The sequence below is a fragment of the Cinclus cinclus genome, chromosome 1 (genome assembly GCF_963662255.1).
Source record: "Cinclus cinclus chromosome 1, bCinCin1.1, whole genome shotgun sequence".
Taxonomy (NCBI): Eukaryota; Metazoa; Chordata; class Aves; order Passeriformes; family Cinclidae; genus Cinclus; species Cinclus cinclus.
Window position 1 is genome coordinate 129509269 of NC_085046.1, and position 18534 is coordinate 129527802.

General features: G+C 38.2%; 1 protein-coding gene across 1 annotated transcript in view; it reads left to right on the forward strand.

Moving 5' to 3' along the window:
* The first annotated feature begins 850 nt into the window (after nt 1-850).
* CPQ (carboxypeptidase Q) overlaps nt 851-18534 on the forward strand; it is a 125000-nt gene continuing 107316 nt past the window's right edge. Inside the window, exons 1-2 of the mRNA XM_062503183.1 lie at nt 851-1292; nt 12374-12581. Of these exons, the coding sequence (XP_062359167.1) occupies nt 866-1292; nt 12374-12581 (635 nt within the window). The 5' untranslated portion in view covers nt 851-865. The remainder of the gene's footprint in view (nt 1293-12373; nt 12582-18534) is intronic.

The following is an 18534-nucleotide window of genomic DNA, read 5'->3' on the forward strand; positions in this document are numbered from 1 at the left end:
TGCTTACCACCTGCTGATTAATGCCCAGCCTTTCCCTGAGAAGTGATCAGCCCCTTCCAGTCAACTCCCCAAGTCTGTGTATTCAAGTTGGTATGGAATATCCCTTTGGATAGTAGGTCAGTTGTCCTGGCTGTGCTCCCTCCCATCTTCTTGTGCAGCTCCTCATTCACAGAGAAGGAGACACTGGAAAGTCCTTGACTTAGGGTAAGCACTGCTTAGCAACAACCAAAACATCAGGGTGTTATCAGTGTTATTCTCATGCTAAGTCCAAAAACACAACACTGTATCACTTACTAAGCAGAAAATTATCTCTGTTCTAGCCAAAACCAGGACACTGGAGGCATTGGATCTAAATCTTAAGTATTTTTAGTACAATAGAAAGTACTTTCTTGATTATGAAGATGGAGATCAGGAAGAACTTTTATTCATGAATGGTTTAAGAAAAGTTTTTGTCTGAATGTTTTGATTTGATTTAATTTGGCACTTCTGAAAAGTCCTGCTCATAACAGAATGGAGATGCAAAAACTCCTCCTGCATGGGAGTAGTCCTGGGTTTTGATTCACTGAAGAAAGTGTTTATTTAAAGAGATGCAGCATTCTAAGGGTATTTCTAGAGACCACAACAGAGACTGTATCCAGAGATTTTTCATTTGCTTTCAGTAATTCTGTCTTCAAGTTGAGTTTGCTTTCCTGCTAGCTCTGATCAAAGCATTTTCATGATAAACTAATTTATTTTCAGTTAATTTCTGTCTGCCAATCCAAATAACAAAATGTATTGCTGATAGGTGTATGATTTTTTTAACTTTTTTTTTCTTTTTGCCTCTCCAACAGGCCATCTGTGGAAAAGAAGAAAAAGGAAAAAAAAAATGAAGCACTTATTCTTAATATTTCTCATGATTTTATTACACCAGTACGCTGGGAAATCTTTGAGAAGAGATGGAAGTTCCCTGAAGTCATTTGAAGACATTAAGAATGAGATAGCTGGCTATACTAATATTGCTAAGGCTATTATTGATCTTGCTGTTCATGGGAAGGCTCAGAACAGATCCTATGAAAGATTAGCAGTTTTTGCTGACACCATAGGACCTAGACTCAGTGGTTCAAAAAACTTAGAGGAAGGCATCAAATATATGTTCAATGCACTGCAGAAAGATGGGCTGGAAAATGTGCATCTGGAGCCTGTGAAAGTACCACACTGGGAAAGAGGAGAAGAGTTTGCAGTGATGCTGGAACCAAGGAATCACAGCATTGCTATTTTGGGACTAGGGAGCAGTATTGCAACTCCTCCAGAAGGTAACTCTTCCTTTTGGAATTACATATGACTTGCTTTTTAACACAAACTGTATTGTACCCCAAATAACTTCTCTCAGTAGTCAAACTGTGATTTTCTTTTTGCTGTAATAGTTTTGCAACACAGGGTGCTGTTTTCCTGTCAATTTTCTGTTTGGGACGGTTGTGACTGGTGTAGTTTATATTAATACAGTTTGGTTAAACAGACTTGTAAAATTAGAGTTGATTCCTGAACTTCCAATTAAATTTTTGCCTTTTTATAAACACTGCTGAACCTCATTTGCAAAGATTCTGGTCCTCCATTGTGATTGGTAGGAAAGAAGTTCTCCATGGGGTGTCAAGTTGACACATCATTTCTCCTTCTCTTCATGTGCCCTATCTTGCCAGGCTCAGCCCTTTGCTCCAGTCAAAAACAAGACAGCAGGATAAGGAGCTGAGCTTGGAGAGTTCAAGCCCCTCACTAAACATAGCAGTCAGTATCTGTATGACTTTCCCTTTTCCCTTTTCCCTTTTCCCTTTTCCCTTTTCCCTTTTCCCTTTTCCCTTTTCCCTTTTCCCTTTTCCCTTTTCCCTTTTCCCTTTTCCCTTTTCCCTTTTCCCTTTTCCCTTTTCCCTTTCCTTCCCTGGAACTTACTGTTTGTGTTGTTTACATGCTCACTTTGTCACTTACCTGTCACTGAACTGTGTGTTGCCTTTTAGATGATCATATGTGATGTGCTACTCAGGAGCAAGAATAACCATTAGCTGCACTTAACAAGATTCTAGTCTTTTAAACCCCAAAATAGTAGATTGCCTACAAACAAAGTGATTTATAAGTTTCTCTGTACTTATTGATGTGAGGCTTTCAGGATTGTTATTTAAGGGCCAGATGAGAACCTTCTTCTGTGACTGCTCTCCATAAAAAGCAATATGCTTATTCCTAGACCACTTCAAAAACATTTGTATTCCTTTATGAGAAAATAAATTTAGTTTAGGAAATAAAAGGTAACATGATACTCATAATTTTTTATGAATTGTAAATTTTTGTGATAGCAAGCTTTCTGTTTAAAATGAAACAACATATAAAACTGCTTTGTTTAGAAAAAATACATAGCTCTTCAAAATGCAACAAATAAAACTGGGTAATTTAAGGTATGCTTTGAATAAATCATACTTGGTTTGCAAAATTGCTGCTGTGAATTCTGAGATAGTTCTGTCATATTGAGGTAAACATATGCCTAAAATGCAAAGCAACTAGAACCGTTACTATCTATTTGTCCCAAGATATGTGCAAGGTTTAGTGCTTTGATCCGAGAAAACTTAGAGAAAATTTTAAGCCTACAACTTATTTCATATCCTTTCCAGTCCTATTCCAAGCTTCCTAAAAGGTAAGCTAAAATTAAAAGGTCTTTTTTGGTGTTTAGCAAGTGTTTCTGAACCTGAAAAGAGAACCTGCAATTTAATTTTGGCAAACATCTTCACATTCTGAAAAGTCTGTTTTTCACTTCTCTTAGTTGTATAGTTATTTGCACTTGCCTGGTTTTACTCCTAGGTTTGCCTTTTTTTTTTTTTATTTCCAAGTGATATACCGAATCTACGTGTTAAAAATACTCACAGAGGCTAATTATGTCCTTTTTTAATCTGTAAAGATTCTATATGTTGAAAGATATGATTGTATTATCCAGTGCTGGTTTATACTGAGGAATGTTCAAAACCTCCACGTTACTCTTTCTCACAATTTCACTATCCTCCGAGATCTACCATGTTCATATGTGTTGCTGCTAGAAGACTTTATGGCAATGAGATCTCTCACAAGAGTGGGCCATTTCTCACACTTTGTGGAATAATTTTGATTAAATTACCTTCTGACTCTCCTACCATTTGTGCCTGTTCTAATTTCTGCTGGTCTCATCTCGCTCTGTGCAAACTGTGACAGGTTTTTGTGCTTGAGTAGGTTGTGTGGGTAGCTGGTCCTTGGTGAGCACTTGGCTCTTGTTCTTCTGTCGCTGGACCCTCTGCTGGCTGATGGAAATGTCTGGTAAGAGCTGCTCATCACCAGCCTCTACGGGCAAGAGAATCAGAAGGCGTGCTGTTGAGAAAAGCGCCTGTCCTAAAACTCTCACTCATACCAAGCATGGAATAAAAAATGTGTAATTAGACTATTAAAATCACGGCCTTATCACTTCTGAGGATTGTAACAGTGCCTTATTCCTAAGAAAAAGGGATAAAAGGCTGCACTAAATCACATCAGAAGTAGCTGAACAGTTTCCCTTGGTGTGGGATTATCTGCAGTTCTGATACATCTTGTTTTAGCCACGAAGCTGTGGGAGTATGAATCATCCTATAATCAAAATAATGCAACTCAATATGAGATGCCTGATGCCAATTATGCTGTCGTTACAGTACTGTTGTTACATGGGATCAAACTTGGGAGATTACTGCTGCTGTGCTGAGCTTTGGCAGAGGCATGTTTTAAAGGCTGAAGACTGTCCTTCAGATGTGGGTTCTGTGATGATTCTTTGGTTCCTTCACAGCTGCCTCTAAAGTGGACTGTGCAGGTGATTCTTGAAGTTGTTTGCTTTTAGCTTGATAGATAGTGCATGTTTTAAGTCAGTGTTCCTGTCAGGATATGTTTCAGACCTCTCCGTTTACAAACCAGTCTCAGTACAGCCCGGAGAGATCCCTTCCTTGACACTGCTTATGCCTGCTTACAGACAGACAGCACAGGTTGGACTTCTTGTCTTTAAAGGTCTAGGAATGGACTTAAGATGAGAGGGGCTGACTCCCTCATCCCAGCAGGAGGTACAGGAGATGATTTCTTGTTTTTTCATCTTCTTAGTTACGTCTTGTATTCCTCCCTTCCCATGATTTGGCCCCAGGCTTGTGACCCGAGAAGCTAAGAAAATAGGACACAGTGGCAGAAACTTAAAAATTGGTGCTGGACTTGGTGGCCTTTGGTTCCCTCAGAGCTCCTCCTGAAGCTCAGCACCACAAGCAAGTGCTCTGGAGGGTTCTTCATTAGCATGGCAATAGCCTAACAGCAATTAGAAACCTGGCTTTGAATGTTGGAAATTCAGGGTTTATTTTCCCTTCTGTCCATGGAAATTCAAAACAGTGTTTCCGAACAGTGACCCAATGGCTAGAGCACATGCTGAGGTTGGTTACTTTCCATTTCAGCATGTACCATGCGAGTGTGGAAAAAATCTGCAACCTTTCAGGGCAGGAACAGGAAGCCCTAAATAGTAGCAGTATTTTTAGCTATGAAGTCCAAGCCAGTCCATTGACTCTAGGATACCAGGAGTGTCTCTTCCTGCAGGTCTTCTAACTCATGCCTATGGCATTGAAACCCCATTGGGATGTGCATAGAGCTTTCCTCATTTGTTTGATTTTATGAAATTTGCCCACTTTGGCTTAGATACAGAACAGTTGGATGACATGCAGGAGGCTTTTCAGTACCTTGTGATCTTGTGGATAAAATCCTACTTTCTTCTTCATGACTGGGAAATATGCCAAAATGTCAAGTTGCCAGATTCCATCTGATTTACACAGCAAAAAAGGAGAGTACAGAAAAGGTTAGATTTTTCTATTGAAGAGGAAAACCCCCAACAGTCTCCCTCTCCAAGTGTATTCCAAGATATGAAGGTGTTGGGTCAAAGAGAAAGTTTTCCCCTCCTTTGATCTCCTTACAAGGAGGGAGTAACTTCACTTCAGTGACAGGGAGAGAAAAAAACATGAGAGTGACCTGGATTTCCAGAAATCAGCAGGGACTGAAAACGGTCATTACCTTGAAATGGATTCCTAGGTAACAAACAGGATTGAATGCTAGGAAGTCCTTGGTTTTGGTAGCTGGTAAACTGGAGATTTACCATATTTAGTCAATGTTCTTCTATCATTTTCAGTGTTTCAATGTTGGCAAAACATATATATATATATATAGAGAGAGAGAGAGAGAGAGTCTGTGTTGATTTCTGGTGGTACTGATTATATCCCCCAAATTCTGAGGAAAATAGATATAATTGCTGCTTTGAGAATCCCGTAATTGAAGGAAAGTAGTCGTTTAGCAGATGTTTGACCATAAAGTATCAAAGAATTCAGTTTTTTGCATGTGTTTTAAAATGCACTTTTTTTATCCTGATGGATGACTGTGCCCTTTAATTTTAAAGGAATACTGACAAGCAGAACCAACTTCAGAGCAGCCTGCCCTGAAATGTCTCCTCAAAAAAAGGAGCAGTCTCTGGTATTTTATGTGCTGTAGGTTGCGGCAAAACCAAAATAAAATAAATATGAAGATGATGCATTGGCAGACGTTTTCCTAGTTTTTGTGTTCAATTAATGTTTCTTTGGGTTTTTTTGTTTAACTGTCAACATTTTGTCCAGCTGTGCTCTTATAGAAGGTGATAGGAGCTTTGCAATTAGATAATATGAAAATAGTTCCAGCCTGTTATGTATAAAAGGGGGTAATGCATGTTGTCTTGAAGCTGTTGGTGTGGGCTGGTGCTGTAGGTCCACCATTTTATTAAACCAGGAATGCTGCTGAAAGAAGTGGTCTGGCCCCAGTCCTGCCTGATGCATTTTGTCTCCAGTGTTGACCCTCCTCTTTTATATCTCAGTGGTGAAGTGGATTATGGAATTCAGCTAGATAAACAAAAGGCCAACAAAAAAGCGATTTTTAATGTGTATCAGAGGATTTAGCCTTGAGTTGCCAGCATCCTGGATGACCACTGATCTCCTGGAAGAAAAGTGATGTCTCTGGAGGGACTTGGGTACGCCTTTGATGGGGAGTTCAGTGCTGAGAAGAGGGATTGGAGAGAGTCATGGGCATGAGAGCACAGTGCACAGCAAAACCCTCTGTCTTCACTGGATTCCTCTTTTTTCATGTGTGAGGAGCTATTGATTGACATCTTGGGACTATGTGCCTCAGTATTGCATGCCTGGATTGTTTATTATTACTTAGAGCAGCACTGCTTGTGGTATGGTAATTATGCTACTGCTTTTCTTGGAACATAAAAGGTGACATACGTGAAGGACATCAGACACTGTGGTATTCAGTGGCCCAGTGTCTGGGCTAAAACTTAGTGCAGTAGTATTTCAAAGATTTAGAGAGTAGAAGTAGCTGCGTGGCTTTGAGGTGGCCGTGCTGTCTGGGGAAAACATGGGTTCCAGTTGCTACTTTAACCAAAGTTCAGCTGAACTGTGTGGATTGCCAATGACAAAAAATTGAATTTTCTGGTCTTGCCCTTTTGCATTGTCACTGAGTTGAGGGTGGTTACCTCAAGAATGTTAAGGCCAGGCTGAAGCTATTTAAGGCAGGTTTGAATATCATTTTCTGCATCTGTGTGGTATGCAGACAGGGCTGGATGGCAACATTACCTTCATCCCAAGGACAGCTGGCAGTGACTGGCACCTTTGACTCTCCAAGGAGGGAATGGTTGTCCTCACCACTTCCTGTCTTGAGTACTTGTGTTCTCAGAAACTAATTTTTGTGGATCTTGGTTTTGTGTGTCTGATTCTCCTTAGACACTGCACAGCAGGCCTGTCTCTGTTCAGGGCTGCTCCTGGGAGAACCTAACCTGTTGCCCCACTCTTTTGGCATCCAAGGCTTTGTGATGGGGGTTGGGACCAACCCATTTTCTCCTAGGATTTGTGCTGCACATGTCATTGAAACCAAACTATTCTAAAGAGATCCAGTACTTGCTGGAAATATTAAGTCATATTTGTCAAAAAAGTAACTATTATATAGTGTTCATTTTTCTCTTAAGGAATGGTATAATATATTTAGTCTCTGTGCAATGCATTAGTGCGGAATAGCCTCATATCCTTTTTTGTAACTGTCCTATGTAATTTTATTTTCATGCAATAATTATTTTTTCTGTTCCAAAGAGTTCGAAGGTCACATTTTCTAGAAGTACTGTTCACATTTTACAAAATCCTTCTTCCTGACAAAACTCTCTTCTTCATTTCACAGTTCCCCTAAAATATTAAGTATTTTCTTCATATTATAATTCTTATATTATTACATTTTTATGTGTTGACAGAACAAATTTGTTTTTAGCTGTTAGAATATTTCAAATTTTCAGTACATGCTAATAGTTTTTGAGTGAGAAAAAAAAGTGATTATATTAGTCTTTAATTTGCTTCAGCCTGACATGAAGCCTTAATTAGATGAGGTCATTAGAGACAAAGAATTTGGGTTTGTTTTTCTAAAAATCTAGTTGAAGTTTGGAGCAGGAAAGCTGAACTAATTAGTGGACAGTGTTAGAAAGCAACATGTTTTTAAGAGAGGTATGATAGAAGTTGAAGAGGAAAGTGTTTTCTGAGCTGATTTTAGAGGATGTTGAACTTAAAAAAGGATTTAATGCCAGGTCCCTAATCTTACTTAGCTTTGAAGAATATATTTACATTTTCCCTCCATTCCCCAAGACCTTCTTTCCTTTGGCCTGTCCCAGCAACTACCTTATCTCCAGACATACATACCTACCTTTGTATTGCATGACCCATGCAAAAAAAAATTCTAGGTTCTCTGTAACTCTGTGAAAGGAGGTACCTTGCAAATGGGCACAAGACATGCTTGTGGGCTGTATCTGAAAGAAGCAGGGGCATGGTACTTTTGACCTGGAGAGTTGATTAAGTCTGAAGGACAATGGGAATAGCCAGACTAAGGTAAGAAAAGCTTCAGGCTACTGCCTGCATGTGTTTAGTGTCAGCATAGAATACAGTATACCTCGATGAAGCAGCTTCTGGGCTAAATTAGCTTTGTGGGGAGAGCTGAAGTAGAAACAGAGAAATCTGGGATGTTGCAGGAGATGAGGCATGAGGGTAGCCTGACATGGCTGGTCTGTGAGGCAGGGTTGCCATCACCACATGGGTTTCAGGCACTGTGATTGGGGTGTGTTGTTGCCCCTGCTCTACCATAAGGAACTGTCTTGTTTTCCTGCCTGGTTCTGAGGAATGGGAAGGTAACATCCTGTCTCCTTCTTGCTGTCATGACTGCAGAGGCCAGGACGTTTCAGATACATCTCCAGTTTCAAAATTTCCACTGTTACCAGAACAATTTGATGTGTTGTTGACTTTTTGTATAGTTATTTATTTTCCAGCGTTGTCTTGTGTAACCTTAAAATTACTATATTTTAATTGTTTTAAGCAAAAATTGCCTTGCCCATCAGCTTATTTATTTGACAGTGGCAGCTTCAATGCCTGTGAATCAGTAGCATCACTGTCCCATAGAACAATTTGTAGAAGAAATCATAATTCTTACTTTAGAGTGAAGTAAAGGAAGTTTAGGAGATCCATAGGAGTGAGTTGTTTGCTTGCTGCTATTGAAAGGAATTTATTGTCAAATTAATGATGACTGCATTTGGCTTTGTAACTGGATCTCCAATGTACTGATGCTATTACCTGGATGACAAAAGTGAAAATGGGAAAGCAAGAAGAGAGTAAGGCCATGGTTAAGTCATGAGGAAATTGGTATCCAGTAAGATTAAGCAGTATGCAAATATAATGTTTAATTCTTTCTGGGTTTACTAAATCCTTTTAACATAGTCATAGATTGTAACTAACTTGATTGAATTTCTGTATGTTTGTGAATAGAATGTTTATGGGATAGTGATAAATAAAAATGTATTCTCTATGAAAAACATCTATTTCATTGATGTTTTAATGAAGATTCACCAATTCTTAAAATCTGATAATAGGGTGGATTTTCCTTTTTTTCTTTCTCTTCACTGAAACGTGTTGCTAACACAGACAGATGCATATCTCTAGGTACTAAAATGACTTACTATTAGCTACAGTTAATCTTGGGAAGAAATTATCTTGTGAGGAATCCCCTTCAAAGTAATCTACTCCTTGCATCATTGCTGGCAGATAAACTGCTCTGAGGAGGCGACTCGCTAGACATGGAGAGTTCATGCCAGGAATGAGACTTCTTCTATACAGTAGTGTTACACACAACTGATTTATGGGTGCTTTTATATGTGTGTGTGAGTATGTAAATATAAATGCATAATTAGTCTTGTGTTCATCCTGTCTGTGACTGATTTCACATTGCTAATGCATGGCATACTGCTTGTGTCAATTGGCAGTGTGATCATTGAAGTTGTGATATATTCAAGTTTTGAGATAGAAACATATATTTCAATGTACAGAGGACTTTGTAAAATATAATTTTGTTAGTAAGTGAAAATTGCCTGCTTGTTCCCACCATGAACACCCTTTCTATACCTTAATTCTCAGGAAGAATAGGGTACAATTTGCTGTTTACTATTAGAAATAAGAGGAAACCTGTAGCAGTACTACCTAGATTCTTTTGTTTACTCGCCCAACCCAACAATGTGTTTCATGTAATGAGATCAAATGGTCTTCAGCTTTATACACTCAGCCAAATTTATCATGCTTGTAATTCTGCTTTCTATGGTTCATGCCCTTTACTTAGCAAATTCCCCAAATACTCTTTATCCAGCTCTTGTACTGTGTGTGTTATAATCTTTATATCTTGTTTAAGTAAGCAGGCAATCTGTCTCCCTCCCTACATGGGGTTTCTGAAGAATTCTGTTCAATAACTCTCAGCCAGTAATATAATGGTAGGTGTAAGAAAGGGAGACAATATCTTTCAACATGGGAAGCATAGCCATAAGTCACTGAACTGGGAGGAGATGCTAGGGTAGATTTCTGTTAATTTGCTTAAAGGCTCAATAAGGTGAGACATTTCTAATTTCTAAAGGGAATAACTCATTCTCCTTAAACAGGTAAACTGTTGGGGTTTTTATTTCATTTCTCCTTTTGTACACAAAGTTTGAGGGTGGTTTGTGTATGTGTACCCACATATTTAAGATAAACATTGCTCTAGTCACTTCAGTCGGAGAATCTGAAATGGTATAAAATGGCACTGAAATGCAAATGAGTAATACAGAAACTATGCAAGAGTGAAGTTTTACATGGTTACGGAAAGCACTGTAATTCATGCTTTATGTATACCATGCTGCCGTTAAGTTAAGCTTGCAGGGAGAGCATTTGTTTTGGTTTGTTTTGTTTTTGTTTTGTTTAAGGATGGCTTTTTTAGCTTCTTTGGGGACATTCAGGGGTAGAGATACTGAGCTAGAGTTTGCAACGCTGTGTTCTTTCCCTTAGTACAAATTCTCAGTAATTCTCCCTGTACAAGCTCCTGATGCCTGTATCTAGGAAGGGCCATAAATGTATTTCACCATCATATTTCTTAGGAATTATAGATGCTAGCTGTCTGTAGCTTTCTTAAAAAACTTTTCAGAGTTGGTGTTTGTTCATGTATGCAGTAATACCCAGAAGAGTTGCATTCCTTGCTTCCCTTGTTGAACAGTCACCAAGACGTGTGCTTCCAGTGCCTGCTGCACGATCCAAGTGGAGCACCAGGGAGAGATAACATGAAATAGAGATTGCAGTATCAACTTACTGAGACCACAACTTCTCTTGTGGAAAATGAAATTTTTCAGATACCTGGCTTTATTTCCAGTGGCATGGTTTCATTTCACCCAAAATTAGCCTGTTGCTGGGATGTTCCTTAGATAGGCAGCTGAACCTGCCATTAATTACGAGCAGCTGGAGTCTGCTAGTATGCTCACCTGCCTCCCAACACCAGCTGGTAATACGTGAAGGTGATTCTTTGGTTTGCCTCTCTAAAACATTGCCAAGTTAAGGCAAGGATCTGAGTAGTTAAAAATTTTATGTTTCACACTAGGTTATTTTTGTAGCTAAAACTCACTTTTGTTGTAGCATTAAATGTATGTTGAACTCTTAGTGGTACATCCTAATGAAACCAAATTTCTGTGGAATGGTTTCTTTGAGGTTTTGAAGTGTTGTTTCATCTTACAAAAGCCATGATCCTGGGCACACTGATCCTGGCAGACATTACCTTCCTATTTTTCTAAGAGTTTTTCTTGTTTACTGTGGTCTTAAATACAAGTCTTTGAAATCCTCTTAATAATTCTTACTCTACACACAAAAAAACCTACAATCAACCAACCAAAAAAAAGATGACTTTTTCAAGGAGAATAATTTTATTCTTAAAAACATGATGGTTTCCCTTTATTCTGACAAATCCTTGCTAGAGGATTTGTTATTAGTTTAAGTTTTCATTGATGCATTTTGTGACTGTTAGGTGAAATGTGCAACACTAAAACTTCAGACATCCATTACTTCTTCTATATTTAGAAGTAAATTACCAGCCCATGTTGTTAAGCAGTCTCTACTTATCTCTGCAACCAATCAACAAAACTGAATTTTAAGCATTGTGGTAATTTTAATGAATTACTTCTCAAATGCTGTGAAATATACTTCTTCAATTAATGTCCTTAAAAGTTAGAAGGATTCTCCTTCTTATCTATAACATTCTTTTTTTTTCAAGTAAGATAATATAGCAATTTAAAACTATTCCAACTATTAAAAACAAAGATCTGGGTGGAATCTAACTTATCATCTGTGAATAGTCCTGCACAAGAACCTGCCTGTGTTTTCTGTATCATGAATGGGGAAATGTGGATTCCTGGAAAAAGTCTCAGAAGGAGATCCAATAGAACTGTTGTATTCTCCTGACTTGAATATGACGATGACATTGTTGTTATTATTATTATTAAGCACATTACAAAATTTGTTGATACTGCAGAACTTTAATTTAATTTATGGATTAAATAATTATATAGGAGTTACAGTCTAAAAATATGGGCTTCCAGCTGTCTTATATTAGACTAAGTTGTTTAGCAACATATCAAAACATTTCCATGAAAAGATTACTATCTTTTTTTTAATTAATCCCATAGGCAGCTTTTACAAATGTTTTTGTACTGTAAATTATTATAATGAGGCATTAAAGCATGTGCCGAGAACAAAATTCCCCCTTCTTGCCCTTCAAGTTATGTTTCAGTACTAGCCTGATAGCATGGTTTACAGAGGTATGTGTACTTGTTCATGGTTCTGTCACATCTGTTTAGTCCCATTGAAGCATTTCACATAGTCTTCCTTTTTCAGGAAAAAAACTAATGCTGATTTCCTGAATTCTACATGCTTTTCTGTCTGTTAGAAGTGATAGGAGAGCTATAGTAAAGCGTTGCTAAAACCACTGTAATACTTTCTTTCAGGAATTACAGCAGAAGTCATAGTTGTAGCTTCATTTGATGAACTGCACAAACGAGCTCAGGAGGCCAAGGGGAAGATTGTGGTCTACAATGAACCTTTCGTCAGTTATGGTGAAACTGTGCAATACAGGTTACAGGGAGCAGTAGAAGCTGCTAAAGTTGGAGCAGTGGCTTCCCTCATTAGGTCTATTGCTTCTTTTTCTATTCACAGGTAAGAATTTTTCTCTTTTCTTCCTGCAACTCACATTTCAATTTTAGCTGAAATGTCATTTCTGGGCAAGCATTTTTGTTCTCTATAACTTAAACATTGTCAATTACGAGTGGGTGTTTGGTTTTGAAAGTATTGGCTTCACAATAGTTCTTTTCCCCTGTGCTTTGTCATTCTTTCAGAATGTTTTCTTTCTTTTTTTTTTGTTCTTCATCCAAGTTTTGTATGATATTTGTTTTAAAGAATTTTCTGCATTCTCAAGGCTGCCATAAGTATTCTGAGAAGAACCAAAACCAAATGTCTTTGGTAGCAACAGGCTGTCAGTGATGATTTGAACTGATCGTTCTGTTTGTTTGACGAGAATGTATGTGTACAGTCTTGAATGTATTGTAACTTTTCCTAGCATGAGGCTGACTTGTACTAGATGAAAGAGTAGTCTGCTTTGAACATAATTATTTAGAACACTTTAGCAGCAAGATCTGTAATTCTCACACTGGTTTTTAAATAAGGTATGATTTTTAAAAAAATGTAAATATTTTTAGATTCCTTAGTACATTTTTTATTTATCCCTGTAGTGTTACATCACTGAAATTATATATTTTAGTTTTCTGGTTGGTAATAGATTTCCTTTTTTATCTGGGAGTTTTTTCCAACTGTGAAAGCTTACACTGAAAATGCTTATCTATTGTGAAGAAGACTAGTTGAAGCAGAGAGAGCAAATGGAGAAGGTTTCAGCCATATAGTGGAAGGCTGACAGATGCATGCTGTCCTTTAACACAGTATTTTTAAAATCTTACACTGTTATTGGTGACCTTAATGCCTGCAGTGATCTTTGTGTAGGAGTCCTTTACATAAACAACATGAAGGATACACAGTTCATACAAGAGGTGCTGTATTTTGTAACATTCTTTCTTTGCAAGTACACATTTAGAGCAATACAGATTGTTTATTCCTCCCCCTAGTTGCCCACCCAGCAGCTCTTTACCCACAGAGGAGTCACTGGCAGTAGCAAACCTGTCCCTGAATGTGTGCCACAACATAACCTGGACTTGTGTTCTGTTTAAGTAACACCATGGTTTCTTTTCAATCTCTGCTCCTAGGTTTTCTTTCTGCAGAAGTCTAGGCTGGTAGGTGGAAAGCATAATATAGCTTTGGGTCTTCTTGAGGCTGGAACTGGGAAGTGACTTGGGAGGCATTTTGAGGCATGCTTGAATCCACTTCTTCAGAGAGAATGAGTGGTCACACCTCAGCAATATAAGTATGCAAGCTTCTGCATTTGTAATGCTTCAGAGAATCAGAAAAGTCAGTAAAGCCAACTGTATTAGAACACATGCAGGGAACAGCTCTGCTGCCTCTGTAGTTGCTTGGTAGCATTTTTGTATGCTTGTCCTGGTTTCAGCTGGGAGAGAGTTCATTTTCTTCTTAGCAGCTGCTACAGTACTGTGGTTTGTATTCAGCATGAGAACTACATTGATAACACCCTGATGTTTTGGTTGTTGCTAAGTAGTGCTTACCCTAAGTCAAGGACTTTCCAGTGTCTCCTTCTCTGTGAATGAGGAGCTGCACAAGAAGATGGGAGGGAGCACAGCCAGGACAACTGACCTACTATGGCCAAAGGGATATTCCACACCATAGGATGTCATGTTCAATATAAAAACTGGGGAGGGAAGGAGGAGGGGAGCTTGGCTGGAAGGGGCCAACCACTTCTTGGGAACAGGCTGGGCATAGGGTGGTGAGCACTTGCATTGTGCATCGGTTGTTTTTCTGGGGGTTTACTTATTTGCTGTTGTTAGGGGGGTATTTTGTAATTAAAATTATATTTTAAAAATAATATTTCACTCTGTTTCTTTCCTGTACTGTTTTAACTGTTTTTAACAGTCCTCAACCCATGAGTTTTTGTATTTATTTTTCTGAGTCTCCTTCCCATCACACTCAGGGAAATAATGAGCGAGCAGCTGCCTGGTACTTAGTTGCCAGGTGGGGTTGAACCATGAAAATGCTCCACAGTCCCCTAAAGAAGTCAAAATTACCTGTTAAAAATGCTTTCTGAAATATGAAGCACTTGAATTCAGATACTATCCAAATGATAACTAGTGTATTCCTTGGTGTCCAACAAATGTGATGTTTACAAGTATTTTCTAACACTTACAATTTTCTAATAAAGCTCATAACAATGAACAAATTGTGGAATGTGTTTCAGAAACAGTTTTAAAAAAAAAGATAAGGTTTCAAAATAACCTTATTTGGTCATCAAAGAATTTTGCAATCTATGTGTTGATTTTCTGAAAACCAGAAGATGATCTGTCCTGTCTGTAGTTACAGTGCCATGCAGGATTGTTCAGTTGAATGTTACTGTATCTTGCATTTGCTACAGTATTTATGGAAGTGCATTTAGTCTCTAATAAAATGTTAAGAGGTGAGGAACACAGGTGGAGACTGAAGGAACTGGCATTACAGCTGTTTCAAGATTGAATGGAAATAGATGCCAAATGCATCTTTATTTAGAAGTATTGAATCCTTAATTGATACTGGGAGCAGAGGTGTCATTCCCAAAAGCAATTTCAAATGTAGATGCTGCTATGAAGCGTTTTTCTTACTTTTTGTACTCTCTTCAGGGCTTTTTTTTTTTTTTTAATGTGGAATGGATTGGTTAATGTATTTTTTCCTATAATACAAAAGGTACTCAGGTCCAGTCCCTCCCTTTGGTTACTCAGTGATGACTAGATCTGTTTCTGTTATTTTTAACAAGTAGGTATTGCTGTTGGCAGGCTGGATTTTCTTATCTCCATGCATTCTCCTATGTTTTTTTCTAATCATGAGTTGTGTGTCTCCTTGTCTGTCCTGGCAGTGTGCTGTGCTGGATGGACTATGTGCTGGATGTGGTACTTACCTGTCAGTGTCTGGGGCACTCTTTGTTCAAGTCATTTGCCATTTTAATGGACTAGTGGGAAATATTGCCTTGCTGCAGGGAGTAGTGTGTTAGAAGGGTGAGAGATGAAAGGTAAAGAGCTAATAAAAGATTTCTAAATGTTGTGAAAGTAAGTCTTGCATTCTTGCCATTTGTATGCTGCATTGTCAGCCAGAGCCTTTACTTCATTGGCCTGTGTGTTTACATGCTCATTGATAGTATGAATAAATGATAATGGGGTTGTGTAGTTTTCCAAAACATCCTGGAATAATCATCTTAGAAGAGAGTATCCTCCTTCTCACGCTGAACTATCCCAGTTTCAGGTAAACGAATGGTGGAATTTCACAATTTTTCTTAAACAATATCAAGTTTGGTGGATAGGATTTTTTTTTATTTCTTTGTTTGAGGAGTTTTGTTTGTTTCTCAAATTTTTCAACAGGGGTCTGCTTATTGTTATTTAATTACTCTATTTGCTGGAACAATGTAAGCCACTTTGTAGTGTGATTTCTAGATGATCTTGCAATAAGAGTAGTATTGATAGGTTAAAACTAGGTACTGTCATTAATAATTATAATAAGGATAATTCCAATAAGCATAATCCTATGCTTATTAGGGTTCATTATTAAAACTTACAAAGTGGAATTGGTGAAATCACAACATGAATTAAATCACTGTTCTTTTGCTTGTAACTTGATGGTTGTTCTTGTTCCAGGAATGGCAACTGACTGCCACATTGTCAAGGCAAAAAGTGTGAAGAGAATCTTTGACCTGGGGACAGTTTATTTTTCTTTAAGGTGTGGTAGTATAACTGTGGAGTAATGAAACACCCTGGGGACTCAAGTGTCCCAATTCTTAATAATGGCAAGAAGGGAAGAATGTCATTATACTCAGGAAAACTCATTGAGGTGTTTGTACAAGGACTCATGACACTCATTGGTGACAAGTATTTGCTGTTGAGTTTCAAGGAGTGGATCAATTCATTTTGAACAGCGCTGCTAAGGGAATAGGAAATAAAATTAGCAACCACATCTTCATTGACCTATGTAGAGATGACAGTAGTTACATGGTATTGCAATGTTATGTGGCAGTTGTGTCTCATGGCATTGTCTGCTTCTTGGGTTAAATTATTCTCTTGCTACTTTATTGATATCATGTAAGAGTGGGGGATTTTTTATGTAGGAGAAGGCAACTGTAATTAATAGGTAATTGGTGGAAGGGACACTCTCCGCTAGACCAAGTTGCCCGATGTCACATCTAACCTGGCCTTGAACACTGCCAGGGATGGGGCATCCACAACTTCTCTGGGCAACCTGTTCCAGTGCCTCAGCACAGTCACCGTGAAGGATTTGTTGCTATATCTAATCTAAACCTATTCTCCCTAGGTTATTTGCAGAAAAGCCATGCTGTGAAGTGCCAGTATGAATAAAGGAGATGGAGGAGTCCTGCAACTTTATTCTAATAAAGGGAGAGAGTCCACCAGGCCATTTTCCCGAGGGGTCTCTCTTGAGGTTTTGGAGGACACAGCCTCCTTTTATCCTAAACTCCTATTATCTTAAACATCCTAAACATGATGCCCTCTTCCTTTCCACACTGATGAGGTACTAGGAAAGTACAGCCTTCCCAAACTGCCTACCACATATTCCCCCATAAGCATGTATTGTCATTTTCCACTAAAGTTTGGGAGTTCAGGATGTCTGGGTTTTGCAGATCCACCAAAAGTTCAGACCGTTGGCTCTGCAGTTGATTCATGTGGACCCATTTCTCCTATTACCTAAAGTTAAGTGTCTGGGTTCTGTCACAAACTTGGTGGCTTGATTTTCCTGGAGACATTAAGACCCATTTCGAAGACATTAACATCCATTTCTCCTAAAGATTGCCAAAGCCATTCTGATTGGTTCCATCAGACCTAGTAATTCCTCTAGACATTAACATCCTATTTCTGCTACCATTAGTGAAGACCTCCATCCATTGAGTCTTTTGGGAAGACATTAGCACCCATTTTTCCTATCAGTTTGAAACCATTCCCCTTTGTCTTATCACTACAAACCCTTGTAAAAAGTCTGTCTTTCTTGTAGGCTCCTTTTCTCAATAACAGTTTTCTGAAGCACTGGCAATTAGGTGGTAAAATATTTAAACATGGGTATTAAGAGTTAAGGGTAGCAGAACTATTCTTCAAGAACCTTCTCAAAGAACATGTATTGTAGTAATTCAACAGTATCTGTAATATTTGGCCTTTTGTAGAAATCTGGGTACTTACTTTCTTTTTTTCCTGCTTTAAAACTTAGCTGTGCTGAGATTAATGATTCATACCCTTACTGTAGTGTAAAATAAGCTGATGAACTGGCTGTTCACAGTTCATAGTGGAAGTTTTTCAGTGAAAATACTCAGATTACAAGGTATGGTTGAAGTTAAGCAGTAATCTGGGTAACCAGTCCCATGCTACAGCAGACAGCATTACTGAAAAAATGGTGATGACAAAACTATTTTCTGCTACCATAGGCTTGCTTTTTCACAGCAGTTGTTCTGTTTATTAAATAATCAAAAGTGAAAGAAGATAGGAAAAGTGAAGTGTTTAACTATAAGGCTCCCGAAATTATTTGACTGTAATAAAATAGCCATAAGTCTTTAGGGCTTTTTGTTTCCTAGCTGTACATTTTTGAAACATTTTGTAAATAAAAAGGTGTCCTTTAGCTATTGAAATGGTCCAGTATGTATTCCTCTGTGAATGTACTCTTATGAATCTAAAACTTTCAGTAAATACTTCTGTTGTTCAAGAACCACAGATTAGATAATGTCATAACACTGTATCTTGTAATAATAACTCCTTTAAGGGCTCAAGAAAGAAGTAAAATTGAATGCTTTTCTGAGAACCCAAAAAGGAAGTTCCCAAGAATCCTCAGGATAAATGCCAAGAGCTCTGTTATGTTTTTTTTTTTAGATGCTGCAGAGCAATCTCTCTGATATGCAAGAAATTCAACAGGGAACATATTACAAGGCCAAAATATACCAAGCAGTATTTTGACACAATCTAGAGACTCTTAACAAGGA